The sequence below is a fragment of the Periplaneta americana genome, chromosome 1 (genome assembly GCF_040183065.1).
Source record: "Periplaneta americana isolate PAMFEO1 chromosome 1, P.americana_PAMFEO1_priV1, whole genome shotgun sequence".
NCBI classification, from domain to species: Eukaryota; Metazoa; Arthropoda; class Insecta; order Blattodea; family Blattidae; genus Periplaneta; species Periplaneta americana.
The window spans coordinates 26,649,946-26,670,969 of record NC_091117.1 but is presented as its reverse complement, the minus strand read 5'-3'; the positions used below and the strand labels follow the sequence as shown (position 1 = coordinate 26,670,969).

At 37.1% G+C, this 21,024-nt stretch overlaps 1 protein-coding gene across 1 annotated transcript in view; it reads right to left on the bottom strand.

The window, feature by feature from the left end:
* Window positions 1-21,024, bottom strand: part of LOC138692656 (WD repeat-containing protein 11-like) — a 66,621-nt gene that overhangs the window by 11,076 nt on the left and 34,521 nt on the right. Inside the window, exons 18-22 of the mRNA XM_069815802.1 lie at window positions 20,545-20,682; window positions 16,759-16,939; window positions 14,625-14,775; window positions 12,675-12,841; window positions 8,370-8,637 (exon numbers count right to left, since the gene is read on the bottom strand). Of these exons, the coding sequence (XP_069671903.1) occupies window positions 8,370-8,637; window positions 12,675-12,841; window positions 14,625-14,775; window positions 16,759-16,939; window positions 20,545-20,682 (905 nt within the window). The remainder of the gene's footprint in view (window positions 1-8,369; window positions 8,638-12,674; window positions 12,842-14,624; window positions 14,776-16,758; window positions 16,940-20,544; window positions 20,683-21,024) is intronic.

Sequence of the window (21,024 nt, the reverse complement as noted above, 5' to 3'; positions counted from 1 at the left end):
AGTAAACCCAACAGCATATCACAATCTTACATTGGAAATATATAGGATATCTCTTAATTACACCGACAAACTATGGGATTGGATAGGTAACCTTTTTCAAAATATTCTTTGTTAAGGGACAAATGGACTGCAGTGTACTCACAAGCAAACGTTCTGATGGGGGCAGATAAAGTTAATTTTTTTTCTTCCACCATGTAAAAAAATAAGTTCGCCAAGGGCTGTTAACAGAAAAAAAAACACAATTTCATTGGACAAATTTATTGGAACAAACACAGCAATTATTGAGGTATTTTTCAACATATTTTCCACCGGAAATGAGACATTTCTCATTTCATGGGATCGGCAGAGAGAGATGCAGAGGCAGTCAAACGCTGGTTCCGATCTGAGGCGGCAGACTTCTACGACACAAAAATTGATTCCATGGTATGACGAATGTCTCAATTCCAGTGGGGGATATTTTGACAAATAGCGCAACAATTGCTGTATCTGTTTCAATAAATATTTCCATGCAATTGTGCTTTTTTTCTATAAACGGCCCAGGGAAAATCACTTTCTGGACGGCCTCGTAATTATGGTCAAGTGGCCAAAATTTGTACAAGCGCTTCTTTTGACATTATTAACATGGTGGAAGAAAAAAATTTAACTTTTTTATCTGCCCCCATCAAAACGTTTGCTTGTCAGTTCAAATTGTAAATTTAACAGTGCAGTGTTTTTCTTTTCTTTTCTTTTTGTATTATTCTGTGGTTTTGGGTCTAATGAATACAGTAATAATTTCTTTATTAAATTCACTAATTAACACTTATTAATTTTCAAATAACTGATTACCTCAATCTCATCCTGTAAAATCGCCCAATTAATGACATAAAACCTTGATGCACTGAAACGAAATGTCGTTCCTCAACAAAAAGTGTTTCAAAAAAAGTTATCTGAGATCAGAGTTTGTTGTTCTAATTTAGAGACACCTTGTAGATTTCCATGCCTGCAATGGTAAATTCATTAATACACAAAATAACACTATAATGTCTATCTTATATGCTGGGACTTGAAGACCTGCGGTACAAACTGCCATCCACCAAGAGTTCGACCAGACTACTGGAGGAGAGAAAAGAGACGAGATATGGCTTGATTTCTATACCACAAGCGCAATGATCGTCGGAACATGGGCAGGACCCAAACAAGAAATTACGACATACAATAACAAGTCTGGTGGCCCACGGCTACCACCACAAACTCTGTAAGATCAAACACTACCATGCTCCTGGCCCCAAAATATGTGTACGAACTCTGTGATCAGTTCTGTGGAAGAGATACCATATAATAAAATGCAAGAACAGGATCAAGTCAATTAGCAAATACAGCAAAGAATAATAACAATCAACTTCTGCACACCTGTGCATAGTTATTGTTATTACTATTATTATTATTATTATTATCATCATTGTGGCAACCGCACTGGAAAGTTCTCGCTGCCTCGGGAGTCGAACACGCGTCCGGCAGAAGGGAGGGTGTGCGAGAAGGCAGGTGCAAGGAGAGAAGAGAGAAAGCTGCGAGATGCTGACAGCTGTGCGTGGGGAGAGAGGAAGGCCAGCACTGTGGCGTGGTGCATGGCGAAGGGAGAGGGGGAGAAAACCGACTGCGACGGACATAAGGGAAACGTCTGGAGTCCGAGTGATGGGGAGACCGAGAATCGTCCAGAAATCGAAGGCTCGCAAAGTGATACCTAACAAATAAAAGCGAGCAGCCTTCGAGAGTTCAGTTTAGTTTAGAACAGCAAGTCAGTCTTGTGAAGCAGCAGTGAACGCGCAAGGAAGCCAGCCTTCGAGACCTGGGTTCGACTTGAGGAGGACCGCCACTGTGGCAGCGACCAGGCGAGTGCAGCGTATCTGGAAGTCTTAAGTTTGAGTGCAGTGGACTGTCTCTGGAAGTCTTGGGTTCGATATACTGTGAACTTGAGTGAATGAGCCAGAAGAACTAGCCAAGGCAAACGAACTGTGAACTGAGAACTGACAGTTTTGTGTTGTAAATAGTGCCTTGTGAACATTAGTTGAGATTAGGAGTACATTGTTGTTCTCAATAATAAAAGTGAATTGTCATTGTTGTCTGTGGAGTGCAATAACGAATACTGTGTTGCTGTGTGGAGTGAAATACCCATTGTTGACGGGAGTGTTTAAATTCAGTTCTAGAAAGTCATTCTTTTGAATTAAAAGTCACATTATTATTATTATTATTATTATTATTATTATTATTATTATTATTATTATTACTACTACTACTACTATTATATGCTGGGACTAGAGAATTTGTTCACACTTCACAAGTTTCTGCCTTATTCATTTTCCATCTTGCACAAGTTTTACTGCATAAGTCTTAGCAGGACGAATAGAAGGAATAGTGTACGCACTCCTATGTTCTCTCATTGTCAGTGGCGGACCTGAGAACTAGTGGCGCTTCGATCGCTATACTCCATCGTTTGTCAGAAGTCAGACACCTCGACAATACAATTTCTCGCGCGTTTAATGGTGAAAGTTGCTAGGGGTTGTCATTATGCTTTGTTGTTTGGGGTTGTGTAGAAGTCTTCAATTTGTTGTGCTTTGAATTAACCATTGACAAAAGAATATTGTGTGGTGGTTTACAAAATAATTGAAAAATGCCGTACTGTTTTGCTCCGGGTTGTAGATCGGGATACGGTAGAAATAGTGACAAAAGATATTTTTTTTCACCTCCCAAAGAAAAAGATGAGTTTGGGAAATGGGCCAGAGCAATTCCGCGTAAAGATAGGCAGATTTCGAAAAATAACCGTATTTTGTGATTTTTCCGAAGATATGATTATAAAATCAGACTGTTTCATTATTAAAGGTCAAAAGGCAGAAATACCGCGAATGCGTTGGAAATTAAAACCAGGAGCTGTGCCTCACATTTTCCCTAATTTATCGAAATATTTATCAAGTCAGGTAAAACATCGGAAATCACCCACGAGACAGAAGAATGGTGAACCTGCAGGGAAAAGAAGAAAGAAGAATGCAGACATTTATGATGGAGATCCAACAATAACAGTGGATCAAATTGATTGTTCAAGGTCAGTCAGCAGTAATAAAGATAATAAGATTCAAATTCAAGATAGCTGTCATGCTGATAAAATATTACATTTGAAGAAGCAACTTAAAAATTTGAATGGAAGGTACACAAGGGCTAAAACCAGTCTGTCCTCGGCGAAAGCCAGAATTTGTTTAATAGAAAAGCAGTTAAAATGTAAAAAAAATTGAGGATAGAGGTAGTAAATTCTTTAATAAGAAGCAAATAATTATTATAGATACAATGATAAAGAAATGTGGACTCAAAAATCCCAGTGGAATGAGATATAGTGCTGACTTTATTTTGGAGAGTTTGCTGTTTAGAATAAAATCACCACCAGGGTACAGACATTGTTTGCGACATGATTTGCTGCCTCTTCCCTCACAAAAGCATTTAAGAAAACTTTGCCGAGGACTTAAGTGTCCATATGGTGTAAATCCACATTCCTTGAGTGCTATTTCAGATTTCTATAAAGATGAAATAGATGAAAATAAACGTTACGGAGTGGTAATATTCGATGAGGTCAAACTCAGAGAAGAAATTCACTTTAATAACTCTTCCCTTAAAGTGGACAGATTTGTTGATTTCGGAGATCTCACGACTGATGTCCAAAAGAAGCAATTATCCAATCATGCACTAGTATTTATGTTTGTACCATTTATGCAAGATTGGATTCAACCAATTGCTATTTACGCTAGCAGAAACGCTACTCCAGGTGATATTCTTGTTAAAATTCTTATCAAGTTATACTACAATTAGAAGCAGTTGGGGCGAGAGTAGTCGGTTTCACTTGTGATGGCAGTCAAACAAATAAAAATGCCTGGAAATTTTTAGAAATCAATGGAAAAAAATTTCCAGCACAATGCTATATTCCTAATCCGTCCGGCGAAAAAAGGAAGATATGGGCATTCTCAGATTTTGTGCACATATTGAAATGCATAAGAAATTATTTCCATGATAAAGTCGAACTCTCTTACAAGGAGAAAAACATCAATTTCAGTTTTTATAGGAGACTTTTTGAGGAAGATTTATCTGGATGTGCCGGTCTTAGGGTTTGTCCCAAGTTGACAACAGCTCATCTAGATCCTTCGTCCTTTCAGAGAATGAATGCCAGACTTGCGTTCTAACTCTTCAGTGACATTGTCGCCAAAGGTCTCAAATTTTATCGTGAAGTAGGGTCATCGGGTTTCGAGGGCAGTGAGGACACTGAAGAATTTACGAGGCATTTAAACTGCATTGCCAACGCATTAAATTCACACACTCCTGCTAAGGCTCTTTATAAAGACTCTTCTAACCACAAATTCCTTATTGACTTTCTTCAATTTCTCAGAACTACAACCAACACATTTGCTTCTGGTATAACAATGGAGTCTTTAGTAGTAACCTTGCAGAGTACCTTAGAAATGAGTGAATGGCTCTGGAGCAAAGGATACAAATATGTCCTAACAGGGAAACTCACCCAAGACCCCTTGGAACGTCACTTCGGAATTTTACGTTCACTCAGTTCAGATGACCATCCTTCGAAGATAGATTTCCTCCATATGCATTTATTACAATGTATTTATGTCCCTGCAAAGCAGGTCCTTAATATTGCAGCAAACTGTGAACCAAAAAGTGATAAACTACTCACATCTTTTGTGAACCAAATGCGAACATTAGCGCGAAATGCGGAATTACGTAACAAGGCAGTTAAGAAGTCTGTAGGAACTTGTATAAAAGAAAAAAATTGTTCTTTGTGAAGAAATGCATGGACAAGGCTGGGAAAGTGCTGTGCCCGAGTTAGTAAATACCACTCCTGCCGTGTTGATTGACAGATGTTTAGTGTATCATGTGGTAGGTTATGTCGTAAATCATTCCTCTAAGTCTATTGCGTGTACTCTCTGTGTCCAGTCCCTTCGACAGAAAAGTAATGTGTCTAAACATTGTGCAGCTCTCACCCAAATCAAGGACTACGGATCCGGTAGGAATGTCAGTTTTTTAACCCATCCCTCCCAAGCTGTGTACGACGTACTTCTTCAAACAGAAATGAAAATTAAAGAAAAGATTAGCTCAGCGAGTGCAATGTGGGGTGATACCTTCTATGACTGTCTTGACACTATTGACGCTCTTACGATCCAGTCTTCGGGAGCAGGTTGTTGCAGAGAACACATCATGGATATTATTCCTAAATTGGTTTACCACTACTTAAAGTGCCGATTCTTCTTCAGGACAAAGGAAATCCGAAGATAATTGCAAGCTCGTAAATCTGCCAAGTCATCTCGCAAACTCTCGAAGGTAGCAGGCAACTAATCATTCATATGGTGAGTAATTTAATTAATTTATAAGCACGTAAAATATCTTTCAACTCTGGTTTTATTTAACATTTTGTAGAGTTTTCTGTCCCTGAATTCGCAACTTGTTAAATACTGAACTTATCGCTTTCATAGCATTTCAGATTCCATTGTATTTTCTGTTACGAACGTTCATAATAGTGTTAACTGAGAGAAGGTTATTAATTATGAATAAGGGACTATGCTGGTATTCCTAAAGTTACGAATAGACGGGTTAAATGGTAGAAATTTGCTTTTAAAAAGGACTACGTTTAGCGTAACAAGAACTGTGAACTTCCTCCAAGTCAGGAGTTTCGCGATAGAAGCACCGCGTTGCGGCGGACCCGTGTAAACTCGCTGAGTGCGTACACTATTCCTTCTATTCGTCCTGGTCTCAGTAATCAATACAAAAATTTTGAGCTGAATTGAAGGCTATTTTCCTCACATGCGCTCCTTACATTGCTCTAGCCATAATATTATAATTAGAAAGGATCAGTATTCTAGTCCGCAAGTGAGACTCACGACGACACATCGGAATCAATCACAGTGCAGCAACTAGAGGCTTTGTCAGATATGAGAACCCATCACTATCATCACAAGACTGAAACCTACAGCCTTCAGTGTCAATCCTTTTCTCTATTTCCTACCCACATACATACTTCCATACATACAGGATCTTTTGGTTCTAATCATCGACTGATTAAGTCTCAGATGCACTTCGCTCTCATCAATGAGGTAATCACATACTTATTATACCTTCTGCGATCCTTTTCACACACATTCTACTGACACTCTATTTAATAAAAAATAAGAGCATATTACTTAAATCTACAAGTCTGATTGGTAAACTATTTTACTAGTCAGCAATGGAGGCGTGGGGAGGTAAGAAACTAGCCATCCTATTCCATCTCCTGATGTATGATGCCTTCTTGATGTCACTTACGAGGTTCCAACCTGTCTTCGGACTGTTGACTAAACAAAAACTTAACTCTAAATTTAGAAAACACACCATGTGAAAGTACCTAATACCTACTAGAGATAATAACACTAGAAATTCCCAAATTAAAAAATTTAGAAGTAGGGATAAGCAAAATGAATTATATGTTTTGTTACACAAAAATTATAAGCAGAATTCTATAGATCCTCAGGTGCCAAATTTAATCTCCTAAAGATAATAATATTTCGATATCATACACTAATTTATCAAAATCTTTCATTCATTATATCTATCTAATGCCTACAATTCAAATTAACTTTGAATTTTAACTAAATCTAGCTAGAGAATTACTAAGGGCTCTATCTGAAATAGCCATATCATCATTTCCTTTCGATACAAAACAATGCTAACACAGAATTAACTGATAGCCATGAGATGTAAGAAGTGGATGTGAAAAAGAGACTATATTGTATTGATAAGTATATAACTTTCCTTAACAGCTCACAGTAGATCTGAATATGCTCATTTACTTTGTATTTAATATTTCTTAACCAACATTTCTATTTCTTGGAACAATTGCAAGAGTTATTTCACTTAAAGAGCAGGCATATTTACAAGAATAAAAAGTGAAAATGAAGTAAAAAGAAATCATGGCATTGCGATTTTAGAATACAGACGATTTGATCTTTAAATAAGACAATAAGAATACCATTTTCATACAAAATAAATACAGGACACTTTTAGATTTAGTCTTATATGTATTATGAGTTAGGTAACTTCCAACAATGAATGGTCTTTAAGTAAAACTGAATTGAGATGTATTGGTGATGTTAAAATAGCAAAAACAGCATAACACTAACCTGTGTTTTAAATATTCACTGTCATTAACTAAATTGGCGCATAATTCCCAAGAGTAAGAACAAAATGGGCAAAGAATCCAATGACCCATGAAAATTGCTGGTTATTATGATTATTATTATTATTATTATTATTATTATTATTATTATTATTATTATTACCATTATCACACAATCAGGAAAATTACGTCTATGTAACAAATTTTAATGAGATTGAGGCAACTGCGTTTTTCTGATATTGTGATTATTATTTTGAAAATTATGTGATGTACTGTGATAATTATATTTTTATTCATTCCAAAAGTTCTGAATCAAACGAAAATAAATGAGTTCAAGAAATTTTGAAAATTAATCAATCTTCTTAATGTATCCAGCTGTTTGCTGACAACATAAAGTCCACTATAGTCCACTGCAGTCTATTCAGTTGTTGTTTTTCACGAGAAATGAGGGGTATTTTGATCGGTGTTCATTATAGATGCCTGTTGCTAGTAGCCAGAGGTGGGGGTGTAGTCAATATATACTGCAGGGCTGTGTCTTCTGCAAATGGTACTGATGATTTTAATTTACTTCTTTTGTGGTTTATGGATGGACAGTATAGAAGAATGTGTTCCAGATCTTCATCATGATTATTACACCACAGACAAGTAGGATTATCAGAAATGTGAAATTGGTGTAGGTACAATTGTGTGACAATGTGACCTGTTCTGGCTCATGTTAAAAATGTTTGAATATGTCTGGGCAAGTTTTTGTACATTTCCAGGTCATTTGGTTTGTTTTGTACACACTGTAAAATTTTTTCTTTGTCAGAAGAGAGCCAATTGTTGATCCATAGATTTGTAAAATGAGACTTTACTGAAGCAAAAGCACTGGATAGAGATATCACTTGAAGAGGTCTTGGTTGCAAATATGTTGCCTGTTTTGCAATATCATCGACTTTCTTGTCGAATGCTTAGAATAACAGAATACAGAATATGAACCAAAAGGTTACAGACGAAAAGACATTTGAAAAGACCAAATGAGGTTTATCGTGCCTACTAAAGCATTATTCGTGATTTTTCAGCACACCACAAAAATGTCAAGGGGCAGTTTCTACATCCCTGCTCTGTAGCTTCCAAATAACTCAACTTCCTCTTCGTTCAAGAGAAAAATTCTATATTTGTCTAGCCAAGAAATGGAAATTTTTAAAATGCTAACCTTCTGTCCATTGTTCAAAAGATGATCAGCCCATTTGCGCATCACCTCATGTGTTTCAGGGGTTGGTAGTACTGACTTGGCCAGCCATACAGCTGCTTCCCACAGGCTGTATGAAAGCAAGTAACGGCATGCATCCAAACCCTTGCCAATCAAACAGAGAAGCTGCACACCTTCCCAGATATTGCCATTGGCAATGAGATTCGTTGCCACTAGTTTGATGGTGCTCTGTGCTGCTCCAGTGGACTGGATTGTCGCAACAAGACAAGCTCTGCAACATTAAGTATCAATACGTCACATATCACTAACAATTTGAAAAGTATCAGAATGTACGTAATAATGTGGTATGCCTCAGAAGCATGGACATATAGAAAAGGGATTAAAGTAGAATTCAGGCTGCAGAGATGAAATTTCTATGTGGGGGGGGGGGGAAGAGGACCAGGTGAATACGAAATGAAATCAGGAGAATATTATAAAAAGAGAAAAAATAAAAATAAATTTAGAAACTAGACTAGACGGCATTTCGGAAGGCAGTTAGCTTCTATATGCGCCGTAGCATTTCTGGTATGTGACGTCACAAGCTTGTACAGTAGAACCAATCAGAATCAGTCTATAACAAGCACTTCCTGAGTTCGTTTGTTCACGTGCGAGTGTTTCAATACATTGAATAAGTAAAACTAACATTTACTGTGTGTATGTAAGGTAAATAAATGGAAGAAGAGACTGTAAAAAAACAAGTATTACACAAGCAGGCGCGGAAAATAGTGTTTAAGGTGTATAATTATTTTAAAAACGTTAACGAGCAGAACGCTGCCGGCCATCTTGATGCTGACAGCAACATTGCCAACATGCAAGAAACGACTGCAGAAGCATGTGGTGTGGGATTGAGAACCGCGCAAAGAATATTGTTAGTGAAGGAAAGAGGGTTTGTTTGGTGTCATGCTTACAGTAATCAACGGCTAAGGTCATTATTGTCTTTTGATAATTTAAATTCTCTCCTGCGCTATTTGTATTGCACGTGCTCATGAAGTACGATGTGGCAATGTTGTACGCTGCCTTGCTCTCTCGACGCAAACGCTAGCAGACAACCGCCTTCCGAATTGCCGTCGACTGTAACAGATTAAAATGTTTTGGTCAAGTCCAAAGAATGGATGGTCCCTATCCTGAACAAGAATAATCCAGTTCCTAGAATCATATCCCACGTCCCTCAAATCCATTTTAATACTATCCTCTCATCTACATCTCGACCTCCCCAAAGGTCTTTTTCCCTCAGGTCTCCTACTAACACTCTATATGCATTTCTGGATTCACCCATCTTAAAGTAAAATTTCCGTGTTTTCTCTAATAGTTTGTGGATTTTCTCTTAACATATTCACATCTCTGAGAGAATTTTTTTAGTTGGTTATTCAACGATGCCTAGTAGTTGTACTAGGTTATTTAGTGTCGATGAAATTAGAGTAATAGCGAGATGATATTTCGCGAAATGAGGCCAAGGATTCGTCATAGATTACCTGGCATTCACCTTGCGTTTGGGGAAAACCCAACCAGATAATCAGCCCGAGCACAACTTCAGACTGGCAGGCAAGCGCCTTAACCGACTGAGCCACGCCGGTGGCTTCTCTGAGAGAATATTCCTGCTACTTTATCACTTAACCAACTGAGCCACGCTGGTGGCTTCTCTGAGAGAATATTCCTACTACTTTATCACTTAAGATGCCCATACATGTACGAGCAGGGCTATCTGTTATTCATTTATTTATTTACTCATTCTGGTAGAGCTAAGGTCATGAGGCCTTCTCTTCCACACTACCAGAAGTGAAATATACATTGAAACAATAACAAAAGTAGCAATATTAATAGTAACACTTAAATATAAAATCAATATCATGCAGATTAAGGAGCTTACATATAATGAAATGTTGACTAAACATGATACATAATTAAGTAATTTACAATTATTTATATCCTAATTCTACTTTATAATAGGTCTAAATGACAATTTATACAAAACACACAGAATAGCCTATAAAATCGGCTAACACTCACAAATCAATTCCAATGTAAAAATATGTAATTCTTAATTTAAACGGATTAACTGTTCGGCAATCCCTGACATGACGAGGTAAGGAGTTCCATAGGCGACAAACTGACGCGGTGAAAAAGGATGAATAGAAAGAGGTACGGTGACGAGGAATAGATAATAAACCCTGATGTTGATTGTGCAATATTGTAAGGCAGCGTTTCTCAAACTACGGTCCGCGGACCACCTGTGGTCCTCGAGGTCTGCCCTTTTGGTCCTTCAAAAAAGACAGAAGAATAAATAAAATTCAAACGAATTGCGTATCAAATTATAGCTTAAAATCTCAGAGTTTGGAAATGACACATGGCAATCAAATTTCACTTTTTCTGCCAGGACTGCCTTTTATGAAATTTATACCCTACCTGTCTATCAAATTCCCACTCTACTCTCAGCAACAAAAGAGGGATTTAAAGCACTATATACGTGGTGTTTCTCGACATCTTTTCCATGCACATCTGGCGCCACGCCTGTAACCCAGCCAGAGACCACCCGAATTCATAACATAGGACCAAAGTACCGAATCTTAATTCAATTTTAAAATATAAGTATACTGGCATTAAAATATGATACGAAAATGATAAATTTGCTTCGAAGGGAACAAGAGTAAGGTGGTCCGCAGAACTGTTCTGACTTTAAAAAGTGGTCCCCACTTCAAAAAAGTTTGACGAACGCTGTTGTAAGGTATTCAAAGCCAGTTCTCATTTATTTTGAAGCAGAAGTGAGTAATATTGTAAATAGAACAGATAAAGAATATGCTGTTCTTCGCTCCTTTAGGTGGATCCATGAAAGAGCTTCAAAAGATGGTGTTATATGGTCAAATTTACGAGTATTGCAGATAAAGCAGACACACACATTATGAACACGTTATAGCCTTTCTGTTAAATTGACAAGTTATATTAGTTAAGAGAGAATCACAGTAATCAAAATGCGGCATCACTAACAATTGAACAATGTTTCCTTTTCTGGAAAGAGGCACACAATTTCGCAAATGATTTAGAGAGTGGAGCAATGAAAATACTTCCTTACAGATGCGAGTTACCTACTTGACTATTCCAATTTAGATCTCTGTCCATTAATAATCAAAGATTTTTTAGTGTCACTATACTTAATAAACTACCCATTTATTGACAGTCGTGGTATTGTGGTAGCAGTAATAATACTAATAATAAACATAGTATTCAATGCAAGCTGTAACTATAATCTTTTCGCTGTAAGAAAAATTCTAATGTACACAATAGCACGTGACTGAAGTGAGGCTTCATTGGCCGCTGTCTGGCGCCATAGATTCTCAGTACATGTTCCCACCTACTGTTGTACATTCTGTTTCATGTTAAACATTTCCTGTTATTCGTCATGTAGGCCTAACCTCACTACTATGCATTCGTTTGCTTAGGAAACGTTTTACTTTATAGTTACTGTAATTAAATGATCACATAACTTATTATATACCTTTAAGACTATTTGTTTTTCTCCACTTTTGAGAGGGTTTCCACTCTTATGATTAATAACCACACACAACGAAGATGCAGACGCCATACTTCAGTCCACGTGCTTACGTGAACAACTACGAGCTCAAGTGACGCCAGCTTGTTACAAGAACAGACTACCGCAGTGTTACTGTTGGTATTCATCCGCGTTCATTGTACATAACAATATATAAAAATAGTTTTTCTTTTACATAGCGTTTTACATATGAGTGAAGTTATATGTTTCATTGTATTTAACAACTAGAATTCAATTTTTTATTTTCAAATAATGCAAGATTATGGTTTCCAAATACGAACTATATTTTCCTGCGTCATGTGAGTGTTTTGACTGGGAGCCAATCACGGGCATGACAGCAACGTGCTTATGTTTACATTAGGATTTTTCTTACAGCAAAAACATTATAGACATCTCCCCTAAATGACCTGTCAATCAAAGTCATCTGTGTAGAAGTGGTGTGGGGGCAGAGTTCTTACTTGTGGAACTGAGAGTAATGTCATTTTATGTGCTATAAACTTGAGGAAACTATACTTGGCCACCACCCTTGGCAAGGTTTGAACTTGGGATATAAAGATCCAGAAAAAAAAAGCAGCCACGTTTACCTCTCCAAAAGTCTGCTCATTTTGCTGTAATGAACTGCATCATCTTAAAATCGAACACACTTAAGTTCATTTTTGCAATAGCTACTGCTGATTCAGCCACCTTATCCACTACGTTACAGGAATAACAAATCCTATTCTTACTTGATGGCGTCGGTGTAATAGTTGGGGTTCTCAAGTTCCGTCTCCAGCAGCAGCTGCACAGCTCGGTCCATTTCACCCAGCAGGATCAGCTGCTCTATCACTTTCTTAGTATGCTGGTAGTCCCCTCGTTTGCTCTCATGAAGACTCACTCGCTCCAGTTGCAGCCGCTGAGAACAACATTCAGTTACAGTATGAGATACGAGGGATATCAATACCTCCTTTAAATGGGAGAGTGGAGACAAGTGTGGAAATTAATCATGAACGTGAGGTGAGGTGAAGCAAGGCAAAGTGAAGTAGAATTAAGGTGAAACTAGAGCCGAGGTAAAATTAGCAATATTGAAAAGTGTGATCCCAAAATGTGTTCAGTTCATTTTTATGAAAATGACTGAGCTAGTTTTTTTAATCCACTGATCTACGGACTGAGCGAGTTTTCAAGTGACATGCACAATAACAAAAGCTTTTAGACAAGGATTGGCGTTGTTTTGGAAGAAAACAAGCTTAGAATATGATAGAGGTCTAAAAAATAATCATATACAGGGTGTATCAGAAATACGACTAAATATTTGATTGCATAGTGTGATGACAGTATTATTGTTACAGGAAATATGACCTTACATTATGTTATTGTTGTTGTCTAGTGCCTTGCATTTGGCAATGAAGCCATTAGCAGTCGTGCTTTCCAATACTTTTGAACTGTAGTTTCTTCTGACCTTAATGCTTCACAGGTCTTCAAGTGATCTTCATTCATTTCTGCTGGATCGTTACACAGGACACATATTGGTGAAGCTGAGATACCTATTCTGTAGAGATGACTTGCTAGAAGTCATGATTTGTCAATAGTCTGAAGGCTGCAACTGCTGTTTTCCTTGGTCTCTGGGAGATTATATCTGGGTTGGGAAGTAGTGTAATCCATTTTTTGTCTTTAGCATTGGATTCTATTTCTTGTAAGTATGAATGGGAAAATTTTGTACTGATCAAGCGTTTTATTGAGGAATATGAGAAATTAAATTTAGATTTTTGTTTTATTGTTGTGCCTTTCTTTGCAAGTGTGTCTGCGGTTTCATTCCCCATGACTCCACAATGTGCTGGAATCCAATGGAGATGGGCAATCTTACATTATGTAAGATAAGATAAAGTGAGAGAGTGAAATAAATTAAGGCAAGGAGAGGTGAAGTAATTTAAGGTAAGGTAAAGTAAAATAAGTTAAGATGAGGCAAGATGAAGTAAAATAAGATAAAGTGAGATGAAGTAAGGTAAGGTAAAGCGAGGTAAAGTAAGTTAATATTAGGTGAGGTGAAGTAAGATAATAAATTATTAAGGTTCATGACATTTGTTTCATTAATTTAGTACTGTACAAATATTATGACCCGGTTGTAGAAATGTAAATTAAATCAGTCCCTGATCACCAATCATTTGATGTCTGATTTATTTGATTATTTATTGTGTTGCACGAAAGTGAATCTCCAATCAACTTGTCTCGATTCCATCTGCATAGACTACAGAATAAAATAAAAGGAATGAACCGAACTAAAAACAGAAGGGGCAAAACTTTTCTGATATTAATAAAATCCTCTTATTAAACACTGTAGAGGGTTTAATGAATGTAAATGACATCATTCACCATATGACGTCAGACATTGCTTATGGATATTTATCGAATATTTCTTCATATTGTTTGAAAATTTCTTCATGAGAAGGATCTATTACGTCATTTTAGAACAATAACTATCTACTTCAACTATTTCTTACATAAATTACTATAACTTCATTATACACAACCTACACTTGATCAATGATTAGTCACTAATCAACAAAAATCTGTTGATCAAATCTGTTGACAAATCAAATCCTCCTTTATCATTGATCACATCTAATCGGCTTTTCTGCATCCAGGCCTATGTTTATCTACTACTTTATATCATAAATAAACTTCTGCTCCATTCAACTCACCTGGTATGTATAAGGATCACACAGAACATCATAACATGTATCCAACGGCTGAAGATGGGGATATCTATTTATTCTTTTCGTATCGAGGGCAGATGGTGAACCTGTGGTAATTATATCACCTCCTGCTGATTGGTCCACATCAATTACTTTGCTGCAAAATGTAAAACGAGGTGATCTTATTAAAATTTACGAAAAGCCATAAAAATTTAATCTTTACGGGAACAATCAACAATTTTCAATACCAGTCTATTAATTGTATTACTGTCACACAATGAAGGAAATTTAAACAAGCTTACAGTTCATGCTATTGACTGAAGCAGCAGATAGTAATATTAATAAAATTGGCTGCTTTGACTTATCAATTAAATTTCTCTACTTTTAATTTTATTCTGAAGTTTTTTTTTTATTTTTTTTTTTTATCCAATGCCACCAGGTTGTCTTTTCGACATTTCTGGTCTTCTCTCCTGGCTGTGGCTTAATTGTAACCCACTTCTGAGGTTGGGGCGCCTGGAAGGCAGAGTTACATTACCCAGATGATGTGATAGGATGATTATGATAATGTAGTGCCAGGAGAGGTCTTAAATCTAAACTTAACCTAAATTCCAGACCATGGACGAACACAGGAATAATCCTCTTTAAGGAAAAATTCCTGTATTCTAACCGGGAAGTATAAAAGATTCATTTACATTAAAATTTTTCAAAATTATTTTGTATTAAAAAGCAGTCTGGTTAAAAGGATATTATATTCTCTTTTAATTGGTTATTTAATGACACTAATATTATGGAGTATCCTACTATCCTCCTTACAGACCAAATTTAGCTCCATATGATTTTCATTTGTTTGGGTCAGTGAAGAAACATCTTGGAGGAAGACAATTTCTCTGGATGATGTAACTGTACAGGATGCTGTCCAATATTGGTTGGAACAAGGGCCAAATTTCTACAGAGATGAATTTTCAAGTTTATGCTATGATGGGCTAAGTGCATTAGTCATCTACGAGACTATGTAGCAAAGTAGAGCTGAGACGAGATGTTATGGCACCAACCTGTGTGAAGTTTTAAATTGCCGACCAGCAGGGTAGAGGAGTGGGGGTTATTTGGGTTACGGTTCTCAAGCTCAGAGCAGCAGGCATATCCGTTTCATCTCTTTCTAAAAACATTCGTCTTACCTTAGTATCACCACTTTCCTACTCAAGAGTCCGAAGGTACCTAATGGAATTATACCCACTATTCCATCTTTATATTCTTATTCTCCGTCTGAATCATACGACTGATCTGTGGTGGAATCAGATGTCCCTAAGTTTATGGAAATGTTCTCCAAAATACTGTCCATCACGTGCTCACTTTCACATAATCATACACTGATATCCATTCTTGGAAGAAGTGATTGCAGAGTTGGCCTCTGCTTATGCGTAGCATAGAAATTATGATTTCACATAATCATACACTGATATCCATTCTTGGAAGAAGCGATTGCAGAGTTGGCCTCTGCTTATGCGTAGCATAGAAATTATAGATGAGTCTTCTTAGGACTTCCTCATCAAACCTGTCTACAGCTGCAACAATCTTCTTCTTCGGCTGTGATTTTTCCGGACTGGAGAAAGAATCTGCTGTTCCTGCATCAATATTTTTCCCTTCTTTCCTGATTCTTGCCAAGGTTCGCTTTGAAATACCAGTGGCAGCCACTACTCTTGCACACACGCTTTTCAATGGAATTGGTATTCCATTTACAGCCTCTTCTGACATGAATTTCCACACATTGTATGCTATTTCATGTCCTTGACTATGAACTACCGGTACTCTATGATTTCACACCTTAGATAATGCCATAATGAGGGCGCTCAGAAGGATAATGTTTTCAGTATTAGCAATAGCGGCAGTAGCAGAACGATCTGAACACTCGGAATGCTAGTAACCAACTAACCCAACACCCCTCCAGTTGAGTGTGAGGGCAAGTCCAAGCAAACGAACTAAAATGCGTCCTTTGTGCTGGTGCCATAACTTCTCGTCTGGGCTCTAGTAATCAGTTTCCAGTTCAACACTGTAAATGTAACTTGTGTATAAATTATACATAAAACTCTTAGCAAAATATGGAGCCTTATTTAATGATCAACCTTCGTAAGTTGTAACTCACCTGTGCCTGGATTCCAGCTTGAAAGCTTGCATGTAGTACAGAGCTATGTTCCAGAAGTCAACTTCAGTCTGGTCTCCAAATAGCTGGGCAGCTACCAAACTTCGTTCAGCTGTACCCAAGGGGCACTGATGCAGGTAATCTAGTTGCTCCTCATCCATCATGTCCAACTGCTCCTTAACCACTGTGTGCACCAACACAACACTAATATATTTCCATGATTTTACAGATGTACTGGTAGCAGAGTTCTGATTATAGCACCAGCAGGGACCCGGGTTCGATCCCCAGCGCCGGAGCAAATTTTTCTCCTCCAATGTTAATTGTCAACATTACAGAGATGTTCTGTGGGACATATTAATAAATCCATAATATTCTCATAGCTAGCAGTGCATCATAACTGCGGAATCCCGGCCAAATAAGTCACTCAACTGAGTGCGCTCCTACTGCCCGTGTCTCACTTCCTGAGCTGTTTCTTTGCGGGGCGAGAAGCAGAGGGAGCGAGTGGGAGGTCCTGGGTACCGCATGTGCCTACTACCCTACATTCAACACATCGGCCTTTTCAGGATTCCTTTCGTCAACTATGGAGCAAGATCAGCCAACTGCGGAATCCTTGTAATATTTTATTATTATTTAATAATTAACAGACAAGTGAAAGCTAGTATCTCAATAATTCTGTTCAGTGGGACGAATGTATTTGCTTTTTAAGCCTACAATCTGGTTTTATGGCAAAAAGTTGTAGTCTCATTTCTACTGTAGTCTGAATTTTGTCTTTTTCGGTATTTTGTTTTAGTGAACACGTATGCAGAGAATCCAGTGATGAAAGTGATAAGTATTATTTTCAGTTTCAGATGTTCATTAAACATATTATTATTACGCGTATTATTATTATTATTATTATTATTATTATTATTATTATCATCATCGGTGGTTTCATGTTATTATTGATTCATATTTGCGTAACATTTATATATTTTTATAGTATCCACTAAGTATAAAATAGCCACCGGAGCAGCCAGTCGGCTAAGGCACTTGTCTATCGATCCAGAGTTGCGCTCGGGCGCGGGTTCGATTCCCGCTTGGGCTCATTACCTGGTTGGATTTTTTCCGATGTTTCCCCAACCGTAAGGCGAATGTCAGGTAATCTATGGCGAATCCCCGGCCTCATCTCGCCAAATACCACTTCGCTATCCCATCGATGCAAAATAACTTAGTAGTTGATACAATGTCCTTAAATAATCAAGTAAAAAAAGTATGAAATGAAATTTAAAATCATATAGGGCTCACGGAACCCCGAACATACTTTGAGAAACGCTGCTCTATGGTAATTCAGCAGTTGAACGAAGAGTGTGTACATACATTTTCGGATTTTTTAACTCAAAATCTGTGCGTCAGTGGCTAACCATGACAATATCTTTGAAAAATATTGGAGTGCAAGAGGTCAAATGACTTTATTGTCAAATGCCTGGCATCAGAAAACAACAACAACAACATTTTCGGAAATCGCTATTAGAGATAATAGCGATAGTGGCAACCACGATTAGAGTATCCAGTATTAAAAACAGTACAGTAAAGACTCCTGGAATGACATAGGAGAATGTTTTCAGAACATGTAATATGCTACTGTGCTGCCACACTGCAGCTGCCGTGACGGTCTGAGTAGACCTAAGAGGCGTGGTTATAAGCACTAGGGAGCTCTCGGCTCAGGACGTGCGACACGGGAGTAGTAAAATGGTGGTTGACCCTAGACATACAGGTCAACATACATGCCTAACATATAGGCCACAGGGGGAGGCACTGAGGGAGGAGGGTTCGATCCGGTGCTGTGGATTGGATTTGGCGTGGCTCGGTGGTCGGAGCGCTTGGTACGTGGACCCGGGTTCGATCCCCAGCGCCGGAGCGAATTTTTTTCCTCCAATATTAATTATTTTATTTGGTATGTTTAGACGATATTCTTGCTCTTGCAAATTCATTATCGGAAGCACCTCAGTCTCCAAAAATGGATATTAGTAAATGTTTGTCCTTCATTAAGGAATGATATAAAACTTTTCAAAGCTCTGAAACGAAGAAAAATTCGACAATCATGTCAAGCACAAGGCTTTGTAATCTAGCAATTCTATCCGTTGAGAGAGAGAAAAGTTGGGATTTGTTGAAGGACCCATCATCAGCGATCGACAGATTCGTTGCTAGGAAATCTCGACAGCTCCAGTTCACCTTACGAAGTGTTTGTATAGATATGCCTTGCATGATTGTTTATCATAATTTTGCACGTTATTAAATAAGACTTCCGAGAATGAGTTTCAAGAGAGTTGACGGCAACGGCATTGTCAGGAGATGGGTCAGATACTTTCTAAACCCTGCATATCTGGCCACCCAAAATAATCAGTCTGGCTACACCACTGCCAGTCAGCGATAAAAGACTGCCATGTGATGACGAAAGCATAATCTCTTCTCCTCTCATTCTAGTCCAACTGAAAGCTATCCGCATCTTCCCTTGATCTCCCATAACTTTCACATATGTAAATACAAAAATTAATTCCCTAATTTTACATATGGTCATACAATAACCGATTTTTTCATATTACACAGTTAGAAAATTTAGACTTTTTTCCAAATAAACATTATTCTAATGAATCTTGATATAAAATGAAGGATATGGGAGAAATTTATTACAATTCAAGCTATTCTATAATTTAGATCCAAATTACGACAAAAGATGATTCCTTAATATCCTTAAGGGAAGAGGATGGTATTTTTTGGTGAAAAATGAGTAAATTTTCAAAAAACAATTTTTTTCCTTAAAATACTCTGTGATATGTGTAGAATACATTGTATAATATTTCGTGGGTATTTGTGCCCTTATCGGTTGTAGAGACGCCATTTTTAAACTTCCTGCGCTCTGGATTTTTAAATCACACCGCCCTTTGTTTGTTGTTTCCGGAACTCCATTTTTTTTTCAAAACCAAATTTTTCTTTAAAATACTCTGTGATGTGTGTGGAATACATTGTATAACATTGTGTGGGTATCTGTGCCCTTATTGGATGTTGAGACGCCATTTTTAAAGTTCCTGTGCTCTGGATTATTAAATCACACCCTCTTTGATTGCTGTTTCTGGAACTTTATTTTTTTTGCTACATAGCCAGACAAAAATCGATATAATTTTTGAACTATTAAAGATATATGAATGAAATTTAGAATCACATTCTCTAGACTACTAGGAAACTTTTCTCTGTAACGGAATTTCCCTAATTGATTTCATTTTAAAAATAAGTCTCTCTGTTTGCAAGAAAGAAAATAAAAAAAAAATGTTATTAAATTTTAATTGTTTATTTTACAACTGTAGGAACTAATATCAAAATTCTGTTACAGACAGTTTGTAGAGCGTGCTTTTACAAATAAATTGTAACATAGTGTTTGAATTTATCTTTAAAAATGGCTTAGATATATCGAGTTTAGTAAAATCCTGCATTGGGTACATTTTTTTTTTCAAATCTGGCTACCAAATAATTTATTCAAAATATTTATATTTTGTTGAGTTGCTATAGCCATGAGCTCTCTACATACAAAAAATTAATATTTTACACCAAATAGGAAAAAAGTTTTAAAAATTACCATCCTCTCCCCTTAATATATCTTGTGTATCCATACCAAAAATTCAGCGTCAGATTTCAATGACACTGTTAAATTTATCATTATTATGAGAAAAAAAAGAGAGATGAGGAGATTAAAAAGAAAGAGACAGAAGCTTTATGACTAATTCATTTAAAAAAAGTTTTACTGGTATATCTCACCATGAAGTTCCTGTTCTGAGAATCCATCTTCAACTGTAAAGTCTAGAGAGTATGTATCTCTCCAAAATTGTGTGGACAGCATAAGTTGAAGATTGGTGGCTGCAGTAGTTGGTAGCAGTAATGGACAGAACACTGGATCTGGTAACAAGAGAAAATGTGTAGACAGGGAACAATATAATGTTGAGAGTTTACAATTTCCTGACTTGAAACTATGAGAACCTGCCAGTTCAAAATCACTAATACCACTATTAAAAATTAAACAATCTTGCTAATTTAATTAACTGCTTGTTAATTTTTTTTCTTCCACCATGTTAATAATGTCAAAACAAGTGCATATACAAATTTTGGCCACTCGATCCCCCAGAAAGTAAGTTTCCCTGGCATCGTTTACAGAAAGAAAATACAATTTCATGGAAAGATTTATTGGAACAGATACAGATAATGTTGAACTATTTTTCAACATATTCTCTACCGAAAATC